This window comes from Phlebotomus argentipes, unplaced genomic scaffold (genome assembly GCF_947086385.1).
Source record: "Phlebotomus argentipes unplaced genomic scaffold, Phlebotomus argentipes genome assembly scaffold_4, whole genome shotgun sequence".
Lineage (NCBI taxonomy): Eukaryota > Metazoa > Arthropoda > Insecta > Diptera > Psychodidae > Phlebotomus > Phlebotomus argentipes.
The window spans coordinates 3,715,863-3,742,881 of NW_026776174.1; the positions used below are offsets into that span (position 1 = coordinate 3,715,863).

At 39.0% G+C, this 27,019-nt stretch overlaps 4 protein-coding genes across 6 annotated transcripts in view; 2 read left to right on the forward strand and 2 right to left on the reverse strand.

The window, feature by feature from the left end:
• Positions 1 to 9,210: 9,210 nt before the first annotated feature.
• On the reverse strand, positions 9,211 to 16,603 carry LOC132257798 (uncharacterized). Of its 3 annotated transcripts, none has more exons than XM_059754832.1 (7): positions 16,468 to 16,603; positions 13,411 to 13,789; positions 12,282 to 13,332; positions 10,579 to 10,867; positions 10,422 to 10,496; positions 10,190 to 10,317; positions 9,211 to 9,485 (listed from the first exon to the last, which is right to left on the reverse strand). In XM_059754832.1, the coding sequence occupies exons 2-7, from the start codon at positions 13,758 to 13,760 to the stop codon at positions 9,381 to 9,383; spliced, it is 1,998 nt and encodes a 665-aa protein (XP_059610815.1). In that variant the 5' UTR covers positions 13,761 to 13,789; positions 16,468 to 16,603; the 3' UTR covers positions 9,211 to 9,380. The 3 variants fall into 3 exon arrangements, with proteins under 3 accessions (XP_059610815.1, XP_059610813.1, XP_059610812.1); XM_059754830.1 differs by having other exon boundaries at positions 16,426 to 16,603; XM_059754829.1 differs by lacking the exon at positions 16,468 to 16,603 and adding an exon at positions 13,855 to 14,068.
• LOC132257799 (protein C12orf4) lies at positions 14,759 to 17,363 on the forward strand. The gene is made up of 4 exons (XM_059754833.1): positions 14,759 to 15,070; positions 15,126 to 15,846; positions 15,909 to 16,050; positions 16,785 to 17,363. The coding sequence occupies exons 1-4, from the start codon at positions 14,905 to 14,907 to the stop codon at positions 17,289 to 17,291; spliced, it is 1,536 nt and encodes a 511-aa protein (XP_059610816.1). The 5' UTR covers positions 14,759 to 14,904; the 3' UTR covers positions 17,292 to 17,363.
• A 118-nt stretch (positions 17,364 to 17,481) lies between these two features.
• Positions 17,482 to 21,568, forward strand: LOC132257797 (uncharacterized). Its single transcript, XM_059754828.1, has 5 exons — positions 17,482 to 17,611; positions 17,927 to 18,167; positions 18,230 to 18,459; positions 18,513 to 19,258; positions 20,003 to 21,568. The coding sequence occupies exons 2-5, from the start codon at positions 17,961 to 17,963 to the stop codon at positions 21,487 to 21,489; spliced, it is 2,670 nt and encodes an 889-aa protein (XP_059610811.1). The 5' UTR covers positions 17,482 to 17,611; positions 17,927 to 17,960; the 3' UTR covers positions 21,490 to 21,568.
• Positions 21,569 to 22,601: 1,033 nt separating this feature from the next.
• Positions 22,602 to 27,019, reverse strand: part of LOC132257945 (uncharacterized) — a 53,882-nt gene continuing 49,464 nt past the window's right edge. The window contains exon 17 of the mRNA XM_059755014.1: positions 22,602 to 24,054. Coding sequence (XP_059610997.1) covers positions 23,818 to 24,054 — 237 coding nt within the window. The 3' untranslated portion in view covers positions 22,602 to 23,817. The remainder of the gene's footprint in view (positions 24,055 to 27,019) is intronic.

Here is a 27,019-nt window from a genome sequence, read left to right on the forward strand (position 1 = left end):
CAAAAGTCCTTTGAATTTATCATAAGTAAAAATAAGTGTATTTAAATAAACGATGCGAACTTCATTGTTTGCCAACAATGAAGTTTAAAGCTATAATGTGCATACACATTTACAATAAATGTGGCTTGTCTAGGACTGAAATAATCGCTGCTAAAAGCATATTGTTCCGCTCTTTACTATCGTAAAATGAACTGATTTAGAGAAAACAATAATATAGAAGGAACAAAACTGTGCAATTCTTGCAATTTTGTAACTTGTTGTGTCGCCCGAACAACATCAAGTGAATGAATTGATACAATGCAGAGACTTTCATGGCTGTGCTCCCTTAAAGTTATACAAACACTAGAGCGTGTATTTTCCTGGGTGGTTTGAGAGCAAAGAAGTCGATTTGGTGAGGAGTTTGTGTGGTATTTGATGTAGATGAACTACACCGTATTTGATTTAAAGTAAAATTAGAGATAGAGAGCAAAGTTTGCGAGCAGTCCTCCATCCACTTAGAAATTCAATCCCCTTAATACATGGAGTAATTATTTCACTCAATGTGTTTCATTAGATGCCTTATCTGAAACTGAAAACTCAACTTGTGATAATTAACCCGCATGCGGAACACACACTCATGTCAGCAGTCATAAATCCCGCACAATCCAACTCGTATATTCCAATATTTACATAGTGATTTTTCACCATCTCTGCCTTCCGCGGACCTCATGTCATGGTTTTCGGCTGCCACTTTAACTTAATGACGAAAATGACAAATAGCGCACTTCATGCGATGGAGTTGCCTTGCTCTTTGATGAACTTTCGCTTCGTCACACGAGACAAGGAGATGAGCATAAATCTCATCAGCAAATTATAAATAAATGGAAGAAGCATGAAGAAAAGGGATGAAAAACAAATTTTATTCATCATTCTTGTCTATTCTTTATCATTCAATCCTCAGCGCATCCTCTTATCTTCAACTCCGTCAAGCATTCACATTTTTATATCAACAACATCGCGAAAAACATGGTAAACTGCTCCCCAATTGCGGCGAAGAATATAATCCAAAGCAAAAGTATATTTGCCATTGTTAGTCCCAAATGGCGATACAACGCGAGTTATTGGCCCCAAGCTAAAAATAAAATCATAATAATGCTGCTTGGAAAACAAGATTGCCGTATAACTAAAGCTTTTCAGGGGCTTTTCATACCCTAAATTGATTGTTTGCCAAAAAATTATGGGAATGTTTATGGTATGGAAATCAAAAAAAATATCGCGGAAATAAATATGGAATACATATAAGATGCTTTCATCATATTAATATAACCGCATAGTGAATAATTTAGGATCCAATAACCAAATGGATGCCTATAATCTTTTGATAAACATAACTATCAAGGATTAAATGGAAATTTAATTTTTGAACCATATTAACAAGTTGATAGTGCTTTATAAAATATGTAATCAGACTAAATAGCGATTTCATGTTGTTATGTGGTGATCTACATATTATACAGTGAGATTAAAAATGTCAAATAGTGATAAACTCCGTCATTTGTATAATCCATATTTTCAACAGATTCACTTTTATAAACCCAAAAATTCTCTTTCTAGCAAATATTTTTTATAAGCTGTTGGACAAAAAGAAAAGTTTTTCTTTTATGTCTAAGATTAAAAATATATTTGAAACAGTCCTTCATAAAGTTGGCTCAAATTTAACCAATGAATAACTTAAATAGCCCATATTAAAGGTTCATCACGCAATTGCATTTAACTGCCCTCGGAGACAAAGAAAATATGCCAAAAATTGCTCTAAAGAAGACGTTCAGCATAATAAAAACATATCTCCCAAATATCATTGCAATAAAGTAGATAATTTAGACCACGCAGATTTTTTTTTGTCTCGCAGCACCATCATCTCGCAATTTGCATATTCCTTGAGATTGCTGTAATATTCATAAGCAGCTTGTTGCCCATTTTTTCACGATTCTTCACGCAATGAAACACATTATTAAGATGGAGACCCGAATATCACGCTTTTTTTCAGGGCACCAACAACTCTCCTGTTCCGTCGCTCTTGTCTCAATTCCTACTTTGTAAATATATCTGTAACATTATACAAGTGAGGGATTAAAAGCCGACAAAATCTTTTCACTCTGATGTGGGGGTGCGAAGGGAAAAAGGTTGGAATACGGCACGCGAGAAAGGGTTGAAGAATTTCTGTTACGTGTGAAAAGGAGTGAAGGAGAGCATAATAATAACAAATTCCACATTATATAGCACAAAGTTCTATGTACAAATGTGCCACTATATATATATATAAATATAGCATTCTCTTTGAGACACATCAGCCGTGGGTGGAGTAAAAAAGAACGGTAGTATTTTATTATTCTTCATCTTCTTCTCTTCGGCATTTCTCGCTGGAGTTATGCGAGACGGCATTTAATTGAGTCGGTAGTATTGAGGAGCTTTAAGCATTTTCCATCCATGAAGCTCGTAAGGATAAATGAGTGGGGAAAAAAGCATAGAATAGCAGTGCTTTTCGGTTGTACGATGGCACGAGAGACTGTCGGAAGGGCTCTTTCCCGGGTTAATAAAGCTCATTTTAATGATGTGGTGCTGAGTTGGCACGTTTGTTAATGGTTAAATAATGAATGATGGATTGAAAGTTATTAAGTTTTTTCATTTCATATCTTTCTTAAACTCACCGCTTGTGATTCTTACCGACCAATCGATCTATAGACTCCTTTTTTATCGGCCATTCACATGGGTAGAAAAGGAAGAAATAATAGCGTGCTCATTCACAATCCTCCCCCATTCATTTCCCTGCCGACGAAAATGAAAAGAGAAATATTGTGTCATCGTCGAGATTTCCCCTCTCTTAAGGGCCATAGCGCAAGAATAGGTCAGCCCGCAACTGCCAACAAATGAGGAGACAATATTTTGCTCATGTGTGCAAAAATGGCCACACACGCACCAGATTAGTGGTAAGAAGTTGACCCCAAGAGTGTGCAAATGCGACTTTTGCGTGTTTTTCTCCATCCCATTTGCTTCAATTTCAACTCTGATTTATTCCCACATATCGCAAACAACATAAACCCTCAAATAACTCCCCATTTTCCCCACGTTTTAGTGCTTTTCACCACTCACCCCATCTCAATGGTGTTTTCCTGCAAACAGAACTTTTTTTCCAAAAAAAAGCATGTAAATCAATGTGTAAATTGCAGCAAAAGGGGATACTGTAGAATGCACAATAAAAATTCATAAAAAATTTCGCATATGGAAAACAACAGAGAACTGCATAGTTTAGAATATATGTAGGTACGTGAATATATTGAAGGAGAGTAAAAATGGAAATATGGAAAGTGCTGCGATGGGAAAAATTTTTGAATTTACACTTCAATGCAACTACAAATGGGATTTTACATATGCAAGGTCATAGGGCGAATAAACCTTATATAATCTATATTGAAAGGATTAGTTTTCGTTCTATACAAGAAACATGAGCAAGAGAAGAATTTATTTGAATGTGAAAAAACTTTGGAAAGGCTTGACATGAAAAATAACGCTCAAAACAAAACATTGCGCCCAAATGTTTGTGAACTTTAAGCTTAAATCCCCGAATAAATCCCGCAAATTATATTTTAAATGGGAAAATCCTAACCTAAATTACAATAGATAAAATTAAATGTCAGCCAGAGACCAAGTATTAATTTGATAAATATATCAAAAGTGGTGTGTGCTTAATCAAACGCCATTGGTGGGCTCTAAAAGCCCCTAACGTGATAATTTAACAAAAACAATTTTCATTTTACCTACGCGTCGCGATGGTGGAGCAAAAAAACGATGACGAGGGAGAAGACGAGGAAAAAGCTCAATTTAATTGGGTGTGTGCTTTTGTTTGGATTACTTCTGCGGCTCATCCCACCCGGGCTGCTTTTATGTCGCCAAATCCACCACCTTCTCCTGGACAAACCCTCCCTCAGCAGTCAGCCCATATCGAAGCCAGGCCGACAACGCAGCTCTGGTGCCACGCTCTCTGCCGGGCATCTATGTACATACATACGTCGGAATGTGTGAAAACAAAGCCAATACGAGGCTCACGATAATGTGAATAAAACACGAAAAACTCCTGCGTGTGCGTGGAGCTTTTACGAGTCGTCTACACACTTACACCGAGGGTTGAACAGAGTGCTGCAATGAGATAATTTTTATGACCACTGACCAAAGCGTTCAGTACTGAAGGTATTGGAAATGAGATTGATTCATCTATTTCAATGTAAAATAAGACTGAGAGAACAAATATGTTGTAAGTTCAAAGTTTATTAACTTCAATATCAAACAAAATTAAATATGCACAAAACTATACATTAGGAAAGAAGAGATTGCACATTAAGATCTGAAAAAACCCAATAAAAGATCATTATTGAAGCGAATTAATTAGAAAATAACTCAATTTCTCAGACACACTGTTCACTCCACCTTGTCTATCGATTATCTATTTAGAAATTAATTTTATTATGATGAGCTCATAAACTCCCTCTTATGAAAGCCTTTCCCACGTCGCAAAATTTATCTGTGCGTACAGATATGTACATGCGCTCACGGTATTGCAAAATTGTGTGAGAGTGGAAATGGCAAATTCATTATTAATATCGCATTTCGATAATTACACTCCATGGATCGAGAATTTGGCGCAAAATTCCACCAGTCACACAAATTCCATCGACTTTCCCCCTAAATCTTACCATGGAATGTGACTTTATCACTACTTCTGTCCCACTTTGATTGGCTTTCCATCGACCACATATATTTCCTTCGGCACCCTTATTGCTTTTGTTTTCTGCCTTCAAAGCAACCCCATCCTGTATCTCAACATATATTACAGGATTTTCAGACTGTTTCCCCGCAAACCTACATACATCACTTCGGAGTGGCGGCAGAAGGAGAATAGAGGGAAAAAACAGCACCGGAGCCCAAGAAAAACATCTCATGAGACAATACCTTCACGTTCTGTGGAGTCTTTTTGTAACAGAAGTCTGTGTTGTGGAATGTGATTTCTTTCATAATTGATTTTCGTTGCAAAATTGCCATCTTCAGAAAGCAAACCCGAGCGAGTGATTTCACCTTTCGCTCCCAACATCAAAATCATAAATTGAAAGTTCTTTTGCCATTGAGGGAACGTTTCCAAGCATCTCGATAACCTTTCATGTTCCAATAACTCTCATATACTATAAAATGTAATATATATGAATGATATTAAAAAGCCTCTGAAAAGTTTTCACATATCTCAAGAAATGTCACAATATATTCAACTGTCTTAAATATCCTTTTCCCGTTGATGTCCCACAAAATAGGGCACGTCACACTGTCTCGAGGGACGTTTCGTCAACCCGAGATAAGAGGGAATTGCTAAGATTCAAATAAAAGCATAATTAAATAAAAAATATCATTAGGATCATTAGTGCAGGAGAAGATAATGGCCTTGATGCGCAATCACGCTATAATTTCCTCAGAGGAGCTTTACATTAATTTAGTGATAATGCAGAAAAGTGACAAAACGACCCACCCACCGAGTCTCGTCTCCTCGTTCAATAATCACGACTCTCGCTGGAGCGGAGAAAATGTCTTGGTCGCGTTGTTGCTCCTTCGTCCTCGACTAGCAGCCACAGAAAACTTAGCAGTCTCAATCTAAATAACATCTTCATTTTGTTCTGTCACCCATGAAGAACATTAGAGACATATACGGCAATTGTTTGAACAGGCAAAATTTCTCAGACATGTTTTACTACTCAATTTAATTAATGTTATTTTATGCCCTCCTTAGAACGCACAATTTTAGGGATCAAACTGGGTAATTCCGGAAATACAATCGTTCCATAGCTTTAGTGGCTTTGGCGTTTTAACGAGTTTTCTTTTTTTATGTGTGAAGGAATATTGCTAGAAAAGCTTTTCAAGGCAATGAAATTCATTCACTTTTGGGGGCGCCGTTTTTTCCTCAATTTATTTATTTAAATCTTGCATTGAAGGACGCATGAAAGAATAGTATTTGATGAAAGATTAATTAAAACACATTTTCTACAGCTTTGCATGAATGGGGAAAGCTTACACAATCTATTTTTATCCCTATAAAAACATTAATGGAACGACATTCTGTACAACTGGCAGAAGGTATCGGAATGGGTTTTCATTTAGGTAGAAAATCTATTTTCTCACATCAAACTTTCCACACCTTTTGAAAATTTATGCTAAACAGACAACAATGCGTCAACATATGTTTGGGGTTTCTGGAGGGCGGAATATTGTAGATTACACTTAGCAGGAAGTCCTCATAGCGGGTGGTGGAACATGGAAGCGTCCTGAATAGTGAATTAGTGTGTTTGTTTCTCACTCACAAAACTTGTATTTTCCCATCCTGAAAAGTATGTACATACATATATCTACACAACCACAGAATAATTGCTCACTCTCTCTCTCACTCTCTGCAACAGGAAAGAAGTGACTGTTTCGCTAAAATTAATTTGCATAAGCAATTACGTTGGATTGTTCATGTGCAAAATTTCTTTTCTCCGCCGTATTCGAAGAGATTCGCTTGAAGCCACAAGAATAATGGCCAAATAGAGCACATCTGAGTGTTCTAATGGTAAATGTAAACAATACACGAGTGTGCACTAAATAAATTTCCAGTAAATCCATTCATGGAATAGCGTAACAAGATGATTGTAGTGACAATAAAAATTGAATGCAGTTTATATCACAAAATTTCTATTTATATGTCTCTATTGTGGAACCTTATCACACAAGAGGCACAAGCTTGAGCACAAAGTGAGTGAAAAGAAATTTGACAAAAAGCGTGAGTAAAGTGAAGTATTTCTAAAGATGAAATATGTCTCTATATTCTATGGCACTTTGTTCCGATTTGCGATAAAACTTTCTCTGTGTGCGAAGGAAAAAATAGCATTGAAGGACAAACTGAGAAGTTCAAATAAACAACATTATGATTCTATGACTTGGTGCAGACGCTGTGTTTGCGGAGGAAACATTTTTCAATTACTCAAATTCAATGGCACTGAAATGTGTAACAGTATTACACCCCATTATTCCCCCAAAAAGCATCGCCAATTTTTATGGCATAGCAGTTATTTTTGAGCAACCTTAAAGCCATGCAAAATGAACGATGGATTATGTCGTCTTAAAGCAGAACATTGGAAGATGCTGGCAGTACAAGATGCTCATTTTCGACGAAAAAGCGCAAACGTTATATACAAATGGAAGTGGAAAATAATAAGAAGTCTTGTAAAAGTGATGAAAACAGAGGCAAAATATACGTATTTTGCCGGAATGCTAACAGAATACATGACATTTCATCAACCATTTTTGTGCGTTGAAGGAATGAAAATGACAAAAACGGACTCCACGGAAGCTAATATTTCATCTCTTGCTTAAACATGCCCCTAATGTCGGCAGCATTATAGGGAGATTTTGGAAACAATAAGCTTGTACCCTAGAACGAAATGTTAGTCATGGCAGGGATTCATTTGCCTAACATCATCAAGGTGAAATGTGAATATTATATTAAATCACCGGAAGCGAATAAATCTGCCTTTCTGCCACTCTTCGACATTCGCATACCCAACTTTCACAGTCCATGAATATTCAAGCGACATGCATAGATATTACAAATTCGCGTGGAAAATTAAATTAAACATCTTGTGTGCTTGTGAAATATTATTTTAACTTTGTACACTTCAACGGCACTCCAACAAATTCTTCACAGCAAATGTTCTGGAGCATGTTGAATTTTTTTTTTCCCCAATCCTTATTCCAATTCTCGCGCTTACAAACTAATCCCCAACGGGACGATGATTAAGCAAAACTTCACTCAGTTCTCTGCCACTATGACTCTCATTTAGAATGGGATTTTAATAAATGATCCAATAATAAGATATTCATAAGTTCTCGGCTCGCAAGAGAGTTTTTCCGGGAACATCAAATATAAATAAAATTTCAATTGAATACAACGGTGCCAGGATATGTGATGCCATATAATTTATTAACACATTTCCAACACATTTTTACCTTTTATTTATTGTTCACCGTGCTCCACGTTCAACAATGTAAAACAATAAATTACACTCAAGAGTAGCGTTTAACCACTTGAATTATTGAGCTTTAAAGCTCTGTCTCTTCTCCCGCATAAAATAATCATTCCACCACGCACACATATGTTGAAATATATGTACTTTTGAAATATGAAAAATGCTTTAGCAAATCCCTTTCCGAGGCAAATTCTTTCACCACTTGACCTCAGTCCTTCCTAAACCGACTGAATGTGTAAAATTCCTCTCGCTAATCGCATAAGTTGTATATAAAAAAAAATTTCGTTGGAGGTTAATCTTTTTTGCTTTGTTACGTAAAAATCGCAAAATTCGTCGAGAAGGAAAATTGGATTTTATGGATTTAAAATTTCATTTACACAATGGAAAATGTTCTAACATTCAGAAACTTTTTGCCTCCCAATTTTATTTGATTGGGTAATTGAGCGAGAAATATTATTACAGGTATTTTCATTCCATTTTCATTGTATATTTTTCTAAAAATGCATTAGGAAATATGTATAATACCAATAATAAAAAAATAATTTTTCGTGTCACAAATATGAAATCGCTATAGAATTTTCAACACAAAAAGCACAATCAGTAAAATGCTGAACTCATTTAAAAAAACCCCTCTGAAAAAATTACAAATTTTTAATCAGATCACAATCAGTAAAAAAAAATGTTAATAATTTTCACGTGTTTCCTGACCTGAAAAAAAGTTATTTGCATTATCAGTGAACCATATGATACACGATTATGTCCGAGAGTTTGCTTAAATTAAACATACAATCGCGCAGAATTACGATGAAACTATAAACCACTTGCAAAATCACCATATTTTTTTTTCAATAAAATGTACTTGGTGGTTTTTATATTTAACATTGACAAATCAATTGGAAGGCACTTTTCAGACTCATAATCGATTTATCAACAAAAAATCCGAATGATGGAAATTTATTCCCGGACTTTTAATTAACCTATACATCGTTTTCATGTGAAAAATATATTATCGAAGCGGAGGAAAGAAAACATGGATTTGTCATGGCATGCATTCCCTCTACGAATTCATGGAGGAAGTGAAATAACGACGACGAAGCGATAATAAAAAAAACTGCACATATTTACACAGCAGAATGATTTCTATTAAATAACATTCATAAGTCATCAGTGACAAAAAATTCATTTTAGCATTTAAAAGCATTAAAGGAGCAAGAAAATTACTTCAACATATTTTGTAAGAATAATTCACATTTAAATTCAATCAATTAATCGGATTAAAAATTTTAGGATAAAAAATCGCTTCTACTTCTTACTGTGTTGCTGAATCTTAGTCAAATGTCTGTTTATATTGGCAGTGTTTAGATCCTTGTTTTGAGCGAAGAATTCTGCTTTTTTCTGCAACTTCTCCTACACAGCAAAAGAGAGAAAGAAGATAGACGATATGAAAAGTAATCACGATTGATGGTTGAGATATGGAGATTCTATTCCAATTACAACATTCTAGTTTTAGTTATGAATCCAAATGCCTAAGCAAAATCCTTTTCAGCATCAAATCTATTTCTTATCATATCCCAAATTCAAAATCCAATAATGGATACCAATGTTAAGTGATTGGATTACATGTTGATCCCCAAATCCATTCCTTGCCATAATATAATACAGTAATATTTGAATGGAATTTGTATTCTGGAGCACGAAGAATATGGTTTCGGATGGTAAATTTAAATTAAAGAGAGGGACACACTCTTCAAGAGCCCAGAGATTTAAACCCCACAACATTGAAATATTTTACATTGGGGAGATAGTTTTTGTCCTCTCGAAAGTGGAGGACTGTTCAGGGTGAAACTTTTTGAAACTATGTTACCACAATATTTCTCATGTCACTTTATTTTTTCGCCAGTTTTGAGGCAAGGAAGTCATTTAAATATGAAGTTGGCAAAAAATTGAATCATATTTCGAAACAAACCATGTACAAATGATCAAAACAGAGTGGAGACCAAGTCGAGAGACAGAGTAAAAGTAAAAGGCATTAACCGCAGGATAAAAATGCTAAATGACAGTGGTGTGAATGAGAAAAAAAAGGTCAACAAAATGTTGTCTAGGCAAATTACCTTCTGTTTTTGCTTCTCCGCGTCACAAGGATTAGCACGGGCAGGTGTACTTAATTCGTCATTGCCCTTCTTTCTGTACTTCCTCAGCTTTTCGTTGAAAAGTTGCCACAATTTTGGATTAAAGTCATCTGCAATGGAGAAAACATGTACATGATTATTTTTAATCACCCACAAAAATGTCAGAAGGCCAAAAAGCCAGGTAAAGTAATAAGTACAAATATGCCCTTCATACCGAGCCACATTTTGATATATCTCTCCACAGATGCTATAGTTTCCATCTCATTAAGCACAACCCGCAATCCTTCAACTGCAAGAGAGGAAAAACGGAAGAAAAATGATTTATACCCTTCAATTACACAACGCCAATGCGCCATTTCAATCATCCTTACTATTCAACTTATTTTCCGAGATGTAATTTAAAGTATTCAGGCACCACTCAGAAAATTCCTCCACTCCATCCTTGTGCACCTTCGCCACCTCCTTTTTCTTCACCTTCGTGCTCTCCCCAACATACCCGACCGGATATTTGTTCGTCTTCTTCACGGGGGCCTTCGCTGACGGTGGCTGCGGCACTGTCTCCCAGAAACTTTTTATCTCGCTCCTCTTGTCGCCACCATTCATACCGCCGTCTTTATTCATTGACACCATTTTTGCAAAAGAAATATCCTTGTTATACTCCTGTGAAAGATAATAAAACGAAATGTTTTCACAATAGATAAGGCAGAATTTGATACTTTCTCCACTCTTCAGGATTAATTATAATATTCTTTTTAAAACCCCCGCGTTGAACTTATTTAATTACTTAATGATACCCCATCTTTGTACATGAATAAATCCTCAATTATACCACAGCATTGCCCATCATGTCATTATAACACTACAGCTGACATTCTCCTCAGAGCCTGAGAATAGAGGAAACTTTAACATCACTCACAAATCAAGCAAGAAACTTTAACTAACTTTCTTATTCAATGGATTAAAATTGAGATGAAATCAATACAAACTAGAGATAAGAACTTGAAGTTTATGAGACGCTTCAGTATTTTAAGCAAGAAAAAAACCCCATTCTTCTCCTTTACAACAGGAACCATTATCTATACAAAGTTTCCAGACATTTTCAGTAAATGTGAGGTGGTGAAAATCGTAAAAAGCTTCACGTTTTCACTAAAGTTTATCTCAAGTGCGGGTGGTCCCTCTGCTCTCTTCTCTCTTTCTCTCAACTAATCTAGGTCAAGATACTTTCATACGAGGGACAGATTTCAATTCAAGACATTATTTGGGATGGAAAGAACTGCACACAACTCATTCAGAGAATACAACCAAGATTTCGATGGATTCTCAAGAATGCTCATAAATTCACCATACCTTCCACTTGGGGATTTGGCAGTGAAGTGAAATGGAATTTGTGGCAATATAATTCCTCTCATGTAAATTAATCACAGAAAAGTTATTTGAAATTGGATTACTTTTGCCTCAGCAAATGTAAATTCATTGTAAGTTAACAGGAACAAATAGGAAAATCTGATAGAACTTCAGTTTGGATACATTAAATTAATTGAATGATCCGAAGGTGGAATGTATAGCTAATTATCTTATCGAAATCTCCCAACAGATTGAATTCTACACAATATATCACTTTTATTCATGGCTCGTGGCATTCTATTCAGATGCGTAGCACAAAGAGCACCATTGATTATGTACGTATAAATAAAACTTATCTAATTTCAAGTTAAAAACTTCCCATTGCATTTAAGAAACACTATTTGACTTATACAAATACCGCTTCTGAGGTAATTCAACTCGAAGCGGTGGTGGAAATTGATAAGATAAGCTGAATACTGAATGCAGAAGTGCACTATTATGTCCTAAAGCTTTGGGATATGTTCTCGACATTCACGAATATACGCTGCTACTGCAGAGATTTTATTGCCACTTAAAAATCTCTGCAAACCATTACAAAGAATACTTTAAAAAAAAACATAACATGAGGTCATAAAATAGAACAATGCTATAAATACTAATGAGGCAAGGACATTCCGTTTTATCCCACAATTCATTTTGTTCTATTATTTTGAACTAGACTTAAACTCACCACAGCTTTCGGAATGTCTTTCTTCGCGGTTTTAAGCTGTTCATTAGACATCTTAAGCTTCTGGTTCTCCGTGTGCAGTTGCTGTAGCTTTTTAGTGGTGAAATTCATACGCGTCTGAATAGGGTTCTCACTAAATTCCCCCATGTTGTTGTCCTTATTGTTCGGATGGCTCTCTCGATACGCTTGGTATATTTCTTCGACAATATTTGGCTGAGAGCGCTGCGGAGAAGGATTTCCCGTGGCACTCTGTAGCGGTAAATGGTAATTGGGTGGGCGGCCGTATGAATTGTGAGCGCGAAGATCCTGACCGCCGAAGTATTGTTGCGGTAGCATATTTAGGGCCCGATATGGTTCACTCTGGGGCGGCGGCCCCATAGGCCTCATCGGCGGAAACATCATATGCGGAGGAGGCGTGGAAATGTAGTAAGGTAGTGGCTGCCGAGGCGGTGGCGGCATATACATGTAGTAAGGAAGCGGAACATGGCGAGGGATCCACTGTCGTCCATCCCAATAAAGCTCGCCGCTCCTCAAGCCGAAGTTCATCTCGGGCAGGAGTTGAGATGAGTCGAGTGGCTCCTTGTTCTCCTTACCAGATATCTCGTCCACATTATTCTTCTTGTCATTCTTGTACGGAATGTAGTTCAGAGGATTGGTGGGAGTCACTTTCTGAAGTGCAGCCAGTTTCTTGTAGACATCAGGACCGTTGTCGTTCATTTCTATATCAATACCAACATCTCTATACCCGGAACACTTCTCGTGCGTTTGCGAACTATCCGAATCATCAGAATCAGCTTGAGTGTTTTCCATGATTCCACTAGATTCATCATCGTCAGAAATATCATTTCTTTGCTGAGCATCAAACTCTTTGGTTTCATTTTCTATCTCTTTGGCCTCTTTGCTTTCATTGTCTTGTTTTCCCGAAGATGACTTTTTCTGTGAATTTGCCTCCTTTTCCTGATTCACCTTTTCTCCATTTGCTGTGGCCGTGTTATTGCCATTCGGCCTCTCAATTGGAGTTGATGTCATAACATCTTCATACTCTTCGAAATATCTGAAGAAAAACAATCGAAGATCACTTCAATTTCTCCACCCTAATAAGCAAGCCTCGGAAATGCACACATTTTCTTACCTCTCATTGTCGGAATCACTGTGCTCTGAAGGATCCTGTACAGGCTCTTGAATCAGAGGCTCGTCCTCCTCATCGAAATAAATCCAGAGCGGATTCCGTTTGTGGATTCGCAGGAAATTCTCGAATGATATCTCTTTCTCGGATCCGTAGCGCCACACAGTGGTGTGGCGATGGAAAAAGTTTCTCCAGCGCAGCATCTTGGCGGACGGAAAGGGGCCCTGGATTTTCCCCACCGGATCGCGGTAGCACCACATCTCCAGCTCCTCCCTCGACGTCTCGCTCTCGCTGTTGTGCTCATCTTCGTTCTCCGGTGGCGAGACGAGGACAAAATTGTCTTCAAACATTGACATTGTGGGTAGTGGAAATGGGTTAAGATGAGCTGTGAAATGACGGAAAAGAGCCGTGTAAATTCATTGTTTCTGGAAGACATGTTTATGACGCGACCTTAGGCTAAATTTTCATGAAAAATCTCCGGCTCTGCAGAGTCATTACTTCAATACAGGAGTAAAAACCTCGTAGGGCACAATCTGATGGCTGTATTTTCTCAAATTTTCACTAGCACACAAGGAAATATTACAAGGAAAAGTATGAAAATTCTGGATTACACAAAATCACCGCTAATACTGATCGGATCGCAGTAAAAAATGTTGAAAATGGTGGGGGAGTGGTGAAAGTCCGAAGAGTGGTGAGTTTTAATATAGAATCGATGAACATAAAATACAGTTTAACCGAATGAAATTTTCTGAAAAATATTGAAGAATAAGAAAAGCATAATATTCGTGATGTTATAGAATTATTTTCTTTTTCCAGTGTTGAGCGAGTGCATGGAATTTTCCTGATTAAAAAGTTTGATAGGTTTGATACCAGATGGCACGTCGTGTGTTTCTTCGGTGCTTCTTTGCCTTCTTTGCAAATGATGTGTAATATGAAGCAATATGTGCATTCGGCGCATTAACATGATTTTCAACTATTACTTCACATCTTCCCTTGACGAAATGTGCACATTCCGCCGTCTATTCCTTCTCTCACCCTCTTTTTATCCCCAGAAGATTCAGCTGGTAAGTGATATAAGTGGAGACGATATGTGACTAAGAGCGCATGTTAAAGCGGCTTTTTATTTTTAAGAGACGAAATCTATTCGGTAAAGCAGAGATGTGAGAGACTCAGCTTTTTTATATTGTGTCCAGGGTGACTATGGTGTCTTTGATACTCCTGATTTGAATTCTCATTAGCCAATTTTATCAGTTCACTGCAGTTCATTTCTTTGTATATTTCTAGTTATGTAAACAACATATTGTTCCCGTAATTACTATTGAGCTCATTACTATTGATTTCATTTATTTTCTGTGCTGGGCGAATATTTTTCAGTGGATAAGACGTTATCAAATCTCAGCGACTTTTACACTGTAAAAAATGATTGGACAGGTGATTAGAAAAGTGAGGTTGCGTGTTGTCGCTGAGTGGGCGTATTGTTTTGGAAATTAATCTGGGAGGATGACTTCGTCTTCAACCTTTGAATACACGTACAAGGACTACAATGGAACGCAGAAAACCATCAAACACCAAGTGGAAATTCCCTACAAGGAGGATTACGCAGAATTGGCGCACAGAATTGTGGCTGACATGGACCCAGTGATGAAGTACTTGGACGCAGATGTTGGTCAGTATTGGCGGCTTCTCAGGAGTTTCCAGTTGTTAAATTCCACTAATTTCAGAACTAAAAGTGGCCCTGAAGGCATTTGTGGAGCGAGAGAATCAGAACTTCTACGACAGACGGGATGAGAATCTCTTGGCCAAAGCCAGAAATGGTCAAGTTGACGTGGAACATCTTGTAACGGAGATGGACAAACTGTACAAGGAAGAAGTACTGGAGTTCGCGGAGAGAATTGGTCCCACCGATGAGGAGATATTCGCTTTGGCATTCCATCAAATGGTCCACTCACCATTGCTTCCGGACATTCTGGCGAAAGAGCAAAACTACGCGAAAAGCATCTCAGAACTGAACACTCGGATGTATGAGGAGATCGATGACCTCAACAAGAAGCAGGCTGCGGAAATGGACGAGAAGGTGCAGCAGCTGGACGTGTCCACAACATCCGAGGATATCAATGCCCTTCTCTCGCAGCACTATTCGAACCAAAACCTCATCCGGAAGCGCTGGGAGTCGACGCTGGAGGCGAAGCGAGGACACCAGAAGCACGAGTACAGGAATTGGGTGACTAGTCAAGTGGGTGAGGCTCTAATTAACAATCCCACGGCAATGCCCTGCTCCTCGACTCCCATCGGCAACAAATCCTCTATGTTTGTCACCCAGAATCTCTCCATGGAGGAGAGCTTCACGATTCACTTGGGCTCTCAGCTCAAGCACATGCACAATATCCGCATCCTGAGTGCGGATGTGACGGATTTCTGCAGTCCTCTGCATAGGGATGAGAAGTAGGGAGATTTCAGTATGAGAAATTGGACAGAATACATCTAACATCTCTCTTTCCTTCCAGTTTGAATGGACTGAACATGGCTTTGGGGCTGTATTCGAGCTCTTTGAGTGGAATTGTTGTTCTCACGCCGCCAGGATCTGTTCAAGTACTGCCGAAGATCATTAAGAATGCCAACATGTCAACGGAATTCCACTTCGATCAGGTAATTGCAGGCTTTCGAGGTGAAGAAATCACTCAAAACCAAGATATTGGCTAAAGAGACATGAACATCTAGTGAACATCTGCTTATTCGCCCTCCAAATGTTTGGGTAACAAAGAAACAAGCTGTGAACTACAATTTCTGCTTTCACAACCATTCATAAAACACTGATAAATCCATTTTGTATAGTACGAACAAACACATATGCTGGAAAAAATTATTGATAAGTCAGATAAGATATCAAATTGGTGCGATTTATGATACAAGGAGAATTGGAAAGAAGTTTCGAAATTGTTCGGGTGTAAATGTGGAATTCTAAGAGATTCAGAATCACTCCTTTGTCAAAGATCATTTGATTTAAGCTCACTTGAGTCTTACCTCTGAATATACAGCAATTCAGGTGGCGAATAGCAAACTCACATGAATCCTTGAATGACTCTAATTTCGCAGAGTTTCCGCGTTGGGCACACACTCTCACAATCACTCTATGAATTGCTTCTGAAGCTCAATTTTCAGACTGAGCCAAAAGCTGACTTTGCAATCTAGATGTCTAGAAGAGAGTGAGAGGAAGAAGTTGACGTCGTCAAGTACTTGTACCCCTGTTGCACAGCGTGATTAAGAAAAAATGCTCGCGTTTTCTTTGTACTATCAAAACATCTTATCAAATTACAGCCCATTTACCGGATACGTTGAGAAAGGCTTATCTTCAACATGCAGTTTATCTGCTTGTCTTTCAGATTGAAAACCAAATAGAGCGTATCGAGGAGGATCTGCGCAAGGGCCAGAGTGAGAGTGGCGGAGGCTCGGGCGGAAGTCCAAAGCTGCATCCTGGAGACTTCTTCATCACTCGCCACTCAAATCTCTCGCAGACTCACGTTATTTTCCACTTGATATCTGATGAATCCTCTGACAGTCCGGGCGAGATCACGTCACGCCATCCTGTGATTCTGGGCCTGAGGAACATCCTTAAGACGGCCTGTCGTCACGATATCTCCATGCTCACAATTCCCGCGCTGCTGCGCCACGAGATGTCGGAGGACATGACGGTGCCCTGGTCAATCCGGCGGGCTGAGCTGGTGTTCAAGTGCGCCAAGGGATTCATGATTGAGTCTGCGACCTGGGGAGGCACTGAGATAAACACCCTGCAGCTTCTTCTGCCGCACAATATCTCTGAGGAATTGTTCACAACGCTGGCCGGCATGGTATCGGGTGTTTTTCGAGTGGCGAACCCGAAGATTTTGTAAGAGAGCATCGCGCTCATCAGTTTGTATTATCGCGCCAACTGTGGCTCAGTGATATTATACTCTACACACTTTTCTTACTCTTTCTATACTCTTCTGAGATTAAATGACGCGTAATATATGGTCACTTGTCGCTGAGTTGAAGAGAGGGGAGGCGCGTGGAAAAGTGACAACAAAAACATCTTGACATTCGGCAAAGCGATTTGTGTTATGAAATACATCAATTTACTGCATAATTCGTGTTAAAGTAATAACTTAGGATCACATTTAATGGTTGTAATATGTTTTTGTGATAATTGAAAGAGGATTTGCTGTGAAATATGGTGAGATTTCAGCATTATTAGTGCAACTTCTTCGGGTTAACCTCCAACATGGCATCAATTGTGGAAAATCAATAGATTTTTTCACTGGTTATCGGCATTATTTATTCACTTTGCCTAATCACATTTACACCCCACGTTCAGTGGGGAGGTTTATGGGCATTCTCAACCACCTGCCCATTGATTTTTTTCACACTCACACGCAGAGGGAGTCGACAGAAAATGCTCTGTGGCACAAGAAGAGCTCGAAAGTGTTTTACTTGGATTTTTTTTCTCTCTTGTGAAAAGCATTGAAAGATGTGTGTTTTGTCGTTGCAGCAACGGTAAATACGTAAGGAGGGGGTGAAGGAAAATGGAGAACATTAGACTGATGATGGGCGTATTCAATGATACGTCCGAATATTCCTCGACGTCGGACTCGGATGAGCAGGAGGAGGAGGAAGTCGCAGACAGTTTGCTGCTTTCCGGAAGGAGTCAGACAGCCGATAGCTCGCTTTTCCGCAGCGATGGTGATAGAAGAATGCCTCAGAATATCATTAGGAAATTACTCAACAGAGAGGTGAGACTTTCGCACTGAGATTTCGCTGATTTGCCATGATTTTCACTGTGTCTGGATTTTAGCGAACTGGCTGTTTTAGCAGCAATGGAAGGAAAATTGCTAAAGAACCACCTTTCAAGCATGTCCCGAATCGCCTGGCGTTCCACCTCAAGGAGATCGTTCCGTATTGCTACCTTGATGACCACGTCTTCATGGGCTTGTCGGCCTGTGGCCAATTCCTGCTCAGCTACAAACTCTCGTACGACGAAGAGTCCATCAATCACTACAACTTCAGTGCTCCCTACAAATACGAGTGAGTTTCCTGCCTGTATTTCTGTCACAGCTTCTGTAATGTGTGACTTTCAGACTCTACTTCTGGATCTATCGTCCGCACTGTATGCTCGTGAATTACTACAAAGTCTGCCTGTTTGACGATCACGGAGTGGACAACATGAAGACTGTCACGATGACTCAGTGGCTCAGTGATTCCCACTTGCTCATCGTGCACGGCGCGAGTGCGTCCTTTCAAGAGGATTCCTACATAACAATAGCCTCAGTGCCGAAACTCGGTTGCCGCGACTGCATTCAATTGCGCGACAACGAGCCGGACAAGTACTTTGCCAGCGGAAGTCTCTGCATCAAGTGCAACTTAACAATCCACACAAAGTACGGTCGACTGGATTCTGATCCCAAATTCGATCCGAAACTCAATCTCAACTGCCCAGAGCGCATTGTGATAGTGGCCAATGGGTTCATTCACGCGGTCAATGTGAAGCTGGAGATGAACAAGGTGGAGAAGAGGTTCGCCGGATGCGCAGAAGTGCGCGGAGCCTTGGAGAGGGTGCGAGAGGTGCAGCAGACGAGGGCGGAGCCTTCGAGAGTGGAGCCCAAAGTGGCGAAGCAGCAAGAGGATGACGCCAAGTCGATAGTGGCGAAGATAATAGCTGACTTTGCCGAATGTGAGACTGAGACGGTGCCTCTGGAGAAGACAATGATCTTCTCGAGAATCGACAAGTCCGTCCTTGATGATAACAGAAGCTTCGATGAACTGATTATAACATGTGGCAGCGCAACTACTTCGTCCGCTGCCAGCTGCAACAGCGTGCTGACAGGTGAATATGAATTCATTCTCTGGCCAACTCTCAATTAACTGGAACTTGCCAGCAAATTATCAACTCACTGAATTTGTGGGTTGGACGGAAGTTCCGGAAAACACTTTGGGTGTAAACAAGTTTTAGTGCTATTGTAAAGTTATCTTTTGAAGCTTGATGGGCGGGGAAAAATGGTAACTTTTGGGTGTGACTGGAATTTAATTATCTTCGGAAAAGTTTTACAGTTTTCACCAACTTTCCATCACTTTTTCTGTGCCATAAATTAAGGAGGGTATTTAAGGGATATTTGATAACTTTTGAGAAGCATTACAAGCACATTTACTACTCACGTAGTTCCAAAATATTTCCCATTGACACAAAAGTCACAAAACACTTTGCAAATGAAGGTAGAAAATCTCACTCAACTGTTCACTATGAAATCCTGCAGCTGAATAAGGTAACCTTATGAAAGGCAATGTGAAATTTCATCACTTTACAGCACTTCTTTGATCGCCTTTCTGCGGGATTGCATCTTTCTTCTATGCATTTTTCCTCTCTTATTTTATTTATAGTTCGTTTATTTATTCATATCCTTTACCCGACGATAAAAATGCGTACTTCCCTTGTAAATTGGCTTTATTAGCTCCACCTTATTTTTAAATAAACACAGTTGAATATATTTTCAACAAATATAATATGATGTTCCCTTTGTAACAGTAGTTTATTGAAATTAATATGATAATTCAATGGTTATCTGCTTTTCAGGGGGTCTTGAGGGTGTTGTGGGTGCAAGTGGTGGCGAGGATGGCGTGGGTCGCAATGGACTGAGTCAGCGCAATTACCAGATCACGGCAAAGCAGACGCCGCGTCAGATGTTGCGCAGGAATTGCTGGAAGACCAGCAAGATCACCACCGTGGATCTGCAGGGCAGCTCTTCGGGCTGCAGCAAGAACATGGATATCGCTGCAAAGACTTACGAGTTTTCGGAGGACAATGAGAAGTGCGAGAAGATCAGCTTGTTCCGCAAGAGGCGCTTGGCGGACAAGAAATATGAGTTCTCTGAGGACAATTCCGAGAATATCATCCCGTTCAATCGACTGAGAGCGGGAAAAGTGCGCAAATCGTCACCGGTGAGCGGAGGAAGTTGCTCGTCATTCAGCACATCGCCGCCCAACTATGCTTACGAGATGCCGTCTCACTTGCACAGAGCGTCACCAAGTCAGGGATTCCGATCGCCTTGTGGCTCTCCGGTGGGAAATCGCTGTCTCCGGTCGCCTCCGATGCGCTCCTACTGTTTCAATCCGCGCTCTCCGACGTATGCCAAGCCTTTCGGGATGCTGATGTCGCCCAGGCAGCGAAGGCCGGGCTCCTCGGCGGGCGGAGGGCTCTTCCTGTCGCCCAAGCGGGAGTGCACGACTCCCGAAGTGGGCGATCGACCGCTATGCTCGAAGAAGTTCGAGAGGCGCTACGTGGAAGAGGACGACGCGGCGTCAGTGATCACGAGTGAGGAGGATGACTGCATCTCACCAGGCTACCACTTGTCGCTGCCCATGGAAGTGCACGGCTCGTGCTACTCAGACATGCAAATGATCTCGCAGACGTCCTATCAGCGTCTTCAGTGTCCTGCCGTCGTGATCACGCAGAACTCCATTGATCTGGAAGCGCTCACGTTTCACGTGGCCAATCACTTGTGCCAGCGCCATGACAAGCAGTACGGCGTGTTCTACGACTGGGCGTGCGAAGTGGTGGCGCTGTGTCCCTTCAGTGGACGCCTCACGTGCCTCCTGCTGGTGCACTTCACGGCCACGGAGAAGAACAGGACGGCCTCTTGTCTCACATGCGCCGCAGCTGTGGATTGTCTGCACCATAGACGCCAGTTTCACGCCAGCACGCTATTCACCTGGGACACGGAGACGGGAGAGTGGAATGTGGAGGATTACGGAGATCTCAAGGAAGTGGACAAGCCCTCGGCCGGCGTCAAGGCGTCTCCAGCTCTCAGCCTGCAAGCGTTCGAGTTGGGCCGCGAGTTGAGACAGCGTCGCCGGGACATTGAGGTGGGAAGTGAGCATCTGCGTGTGTTGGACTCATGCAATGAAAAATCCAAAGAATCCCTCAGTGACACACGGAACTGCGTCGAATTCTACCGCACGAGTTCGTCACCGAGGCGCTCAGGATACGGCGACAGCTCCAGCGAGGCTGTGTCTGGCGACTCTGAAGATGAGGCTGTTGCGTTCTTTTCCAGACTTGCGTAGGCTCTTGTGACAATTTGAGATTTTCCGTGTGATTTTTCATCATTACAATTTTATCTAGTATTTAATCAATAAATGCGACAGTCAAGATTAATTGTGGTTTTTTTTTATAATATTGTCATTCACATTTACATGGGTAAAAAGAGTGCTAATTTCCCTCTAATTCTCTCATTATAATAAATTGCTGAACGTTTTCTCGCTAGCACAGACGCAAATGACATTCAGCACTAAAGTGAGAAATTTTCACCTGCGATATCAATCACATTGCGATGTAAAAAGTCAACTAATCAGCTCACAAAGGTGATAATTATCGTCACTTTACAAGTGTTTCATCCTTGAGAAGGTCGTTTTTTGCCGCCTCACATGCAAATTTGCCTAATTTTGAGTATCATCAGTGTTGAGGGTTTTGCTGTTGACGGCAATTTGATGCACTTGAGAAACACCTAATCAGGAAAGTGGCAATTCCATTGACTCAAGACCAACTCCAGTGTTTAACAGTCACTCCAGTAAGTAAACATTGAACGCCCAGTGTTTTCTACAACTATGCTTTTTATTCCTTTTTTCCTTTTTATAATAAAATACATAAATTTTTATAAAAACCTATTCGTAAAACAGCGCTCTTCGTTTCCATCGTGTTATAATTTAACAAATTTATGCAATATTTACAATAGCTTCGCACTTGAGAATCACCATTGCAAAAACATGAAAACTCGCTCCTCTTTTCACCTCATGTCCTCATCAGTCCACAATCCACTCTGGGGATGTGTGAACGTCCCGTGAAGACGGAAAGGAGGATGAATTTACAACAATTAGTGGCTTCTCTCTGCGAAATCTCTTACAATTAGTATTCTTTTCTTCTTACTTTCACAATGACTCCTGTATATTGTAAGTTTTCAGCTTGAAAATCAAAAGAAAAAAAAAAACATATCCGAATGCATATAAATCTAAGAAAATAAAATTTTTCACTAAAATAAGATTCTATTTAAGAAGACTAAAAAAACAAGGTTTTCTCTTCCCAAGCTAAACGACAAAATGTTTTAGCAGTGGAGTTAATTACAAGATTTAATATATATAATTTTAAATGTGAGCAGTTTTTATCTTCCAACACTTTCTCGACTTGTTCTTCTCTTTTCCTTATAATTTTCCACATAAATTTTTACTTTTATTTTCCTCTTCGGCACACTAAACTAAGAAAAATTATTGCAAAATGTTTTTTTTTTAGTTCATTAGTTGCTTCTTCTCATCAGCATCATTATCGTCTAATTTTTTTTTCTTTATAAATAATTCAATTGTTTTCTCAATTATTTTGCAAATTTTTTCACTTATGCCCGATAAATTCCGTCACCAAAAAAGTACTTTTGATATGCCATTTTTTTTCCTCTTTTACTTTATTCGTCCAAAGGGTTCTTATCAATGGAAGCTTACTTTTCATTTTTTTTTAAACAAGTTTAGTTACAACACTTTTTTTTGTACTCATCATTGATAAAATTTTGGAAAAGCAAAATTTCAGCACCAATGAAGTGATCTCAAAATCATAGTTTCAACAGAATGGAAATATTAATTAATGGTCTTTATATGAATTTTTCGGTGCACATTTGATTGACTGTAGAAAAAATCTCCACGCCTCAAAATCATCTTCTGGTTTTTCTGGTGGAAAATGGCTCGTTTTTTTTCTGCATCCAAGAAAGTCTCCGCGGCGCAATTGCATCTCCAATCAATTCCCCACCATTTTTTTCGTGTGTTTTAATTACATAATTAATATAAATACAATGTGTAATGTTTCTGGGATTGAATTAATTTTCTTTCTCTCGAAGATGTTTTTCACAGCCAAATTTGCGAAACAGTGTGGATATTTTATGCTTCTCTTCCATCCACTTTCTCCTTCTGGCAGGACGAAAGGGCGGATGTAAAAATGTGTTATTCGATTAGACAAAATTATTCTGCTTTCTTCTCTTCCTCTCTCCCTCTCTCTTTCTCTGACCCCAACTAACAAAATGTAAGTAATTTCTGCATGCTGTAAAAGAATCCCCCTTCCACAATGTTGCCTTTTTAAACTCACAATCATCTCTCAGTGGTTCATTCTCAACCTGGCGGATAAAATCCATATGATAAATGATAAGTTCAAATAAATCATTGAGAGGTTCAACTTCACAATTTCTTTAAATATTGCTTAACACTTACAATTTTTACTTAATGCTTATTCTCTACTGATTCCTAAATATTAGTTGGTTTTTCTCCCTCTGTTTTTTCTGCTGTTTTTTTTTGCCTTCATTAACATCTAAGCGCTACTATTACACATTTACGATAAAATTATTCAATTTACATTAAATATTATTTCTGAATAATTTTCCTCTGCGTTATGTCAGCCGGCACTTCGCCTCGGACATAGTAATCGGCAGCTTTACTTGCCGTCTTGGCAGTGCCATTGCCCAAATGCTCCTCCTGCTCATCGTGCTTCGCCGACCCGTTCGTGTACTCACTCCTCGAGCTCAGCGTTCCATTTGTGCAGATGCCGAGGACCTTCTCGGTGGCATTCAGAATGCGGTTGCCCTCGGCCTCCCGTTTCCGCTGCAAAACGGAGAGAGAGAGAGAGAAAAAAAGAGAGATTAAGAAAAGGTTATTGGACTGGAATTCAGAACATTTCTTAACACTACACGTCCGAATAAATCTGCCAAAGACTGACTTAACACGACCGAAATTCATTAATTACTATAATTTTATTACTGTTACCCTGTTGGGCGATAAAATATACTGCCATATAATCGTGACTGCTCTTGAATCTTCTTTTTTTCACTCTTAGGACATTTGTCTCACAGTCTTTTGGCGATACATTTTTCGGGGTATTTTTGCATTTTTTACATTTCACCACTCCTTATTTGTAATAAAATATATTACGAAAATGTTCTTGTCGTTCTGTGAGAATTCTTTCCTCCATTAAGTCTCTTTCACACTTACGATTAACATTGATAATTCAATGTTCAGTTTTTGGATAAAGTTGAGTGGTTTTTGTGGGTGGTGCGCGGTCGAATTTCTTTGCAGATAAAATGCCATTGGCACGACGTTTTTGCCTGCGAACATGGCTAAAGGAGAAGACATTCATTTAATTAATGAATATCCATTGCATGATATACTAAAGTGGAGTTTCTGGGTAATTTATTCTACCACGAATGAACATTTGGTGGCCAGAAAAGGATTTTTGGCCATTTAAATCTTTCAAGAAACATGACAAAGATAAAACATTCCGTTTCGTACATTTACCTCGCCTTCCCTTAACGGTTTTACAAGGAAAAATTTGCACTTAAATTTTCGTTGAACTTTTGCAAATGCGACACATTAGTATAATTCATAATCATTTATTGTGACACACTGGTTCTCTCATTGCTTCAAAGGAAATTGAAATGGAGATATTATAGCTAGCTCGTTATTCACTATTTCCCCACCATCGCTGCTTGGTGAAGATACGAGCATAGAATTACACACGTCAACTCAATAACATGAAGTATAAACATATTTCATCAAGATCAATGAGGAAATTGTCTTCAAACCACCACAAGTGGCAACATCTAAGGTGAACAAGCTGAATTCCTACCGTTTTGAACTTCTCGTTCAACATCTATTATGTCTTTGCAACTCTTTACATAACATCAAACATGTGTGATACAAAATTAATTATTGTAATTGATGCAGACAGAAGTGCATTCCAGTTTTCTTCGTCACTGCTCTTTCCCTCCTTTCTCCAGCAACACAGTCTAATAATATTGTTAGTGGAGTGTAATTGAATAGGTGTACATGTTGTACAATATTTGAGACAGCTGACTTTTTGCACACCCATTCGCTGCTCTTTCCTCTCTTCTATCATCCATCCACGGATATTCCACTTGCTCGCGCGCTCCGCATGTACTGACCTTCGAGTGTCGGTAAAGAGAACAGAAGCAAAGATCAAGTGCAGGAGTGCAGCACAAGTAAGCAACTTGACCATCAGAATAAATTGGTCATTATGTGGAATTTATCAAATTGAGATATTATGAGTAGTGCAATACTTCTCTCAAGCCACAGTGAATAAGTGTGTAAGTAAATGAAGCAGAAATTGCAGTCTTCATTCGCATGCAATGTCAATTTGTTCACTTAGTAGCAATCAAAACATTCACTTTCAATCACTGCAATATCATCCTCTTGTTTCAAACACGTGTCGCTCGTCTCTCTTCCAGAGGAAGAAAATGCCAACGGGAAGTATCTCGCATAGAGAAAATTGATTTTATGAAAATAATTCTGCAAGAGCAACGTCCGAACGTGCACTATGTCATCAATTTCCTCTTTGGCATGCGCCAATTATCCACGTAATTTCATTAAAAAGTCATCATTTCTTCTGCAACATTTTCTACAAATTTTCACTACCGCACAATATTTGTTTTTCCATGACAAGAAAGAAACAGTTTAATTACAATAGAGACTCTAAAAAAAGTGTTAATTTGTCATTAAAATAAATTGAACAAAACTATTATTTATTCCCTTCAATTTTCATTCAATTAAACAATGTTTATTTACCATATTGAATGGGATATGCAGTAAAAATTGACGATTTATAGTCATATATAGTTAATGGGGAAAGAAACTTTTTACACCAGATAATAAAAACCGGTATATGTGAATATTATTGCAAATCATTTAGTCAATGGGCTACTGATTGAATGAGTGAATAGGAAAAAAGACATTATTCCTCGTCATTAACAATATACTCAATGCAATTATATCACACAATAAGCTACAATTCAGTTTAGAATACACATGATTGAAATCCTCTGCAAGAACAGGAAAACTTTACTAGTGAGTTGTGAGAACATATTAATTTTATTGCAACACCTAATGATGTGCAATAATACAAAACAGCAGTAGAAAATAATCGGACAACAAATCAATTGTGAGATAATGGATTCTAATCACAATGCATTGGTATCGAGAGAACAATAATTAAATAGGCAGGCAGTAAGCAATCCTATGTATTTCCGCCATTAATTCACATTGAGCAGTCACTGATATATAACATTCAAACTGAATCCGAGGATGACGAGAAATTAGAGACGCAAAAATTCGGTTCAAGAATGGTCACACAGCCAGCGTTCGAGAGATAGTCCCCACCCTATTAGTGTCCAAATTAAGATTAAACCTTGTACACATGTCAGATCATTCACATCATCTTTATCATTGGCTTGACTCACCGTATCTGGCGTGACTCAAATTGCCATTCTTTCCGACATTAGATCGCGATTTGTGAAATGCGAGCATTATTGGTCGCATAAAAGATCCGCGCGCGCGCGTGAAAAGGTCAAGTTCACGAGAACCATATGAGATATTTTTGCGTGGAAGTATTCTAATTATGATTGAGGTTCAAGAGAGAACACCTTAGGAGATTTCCTCTTTGGCGGAAAACAAATTACATCAGACCATCACGGTCAGGGTGATATTCAATGCTTTATGGCGAAGAGGAAAAAAATATCATCTCTAACCGGATTTCATTGGTGCGAAAATCACTAAA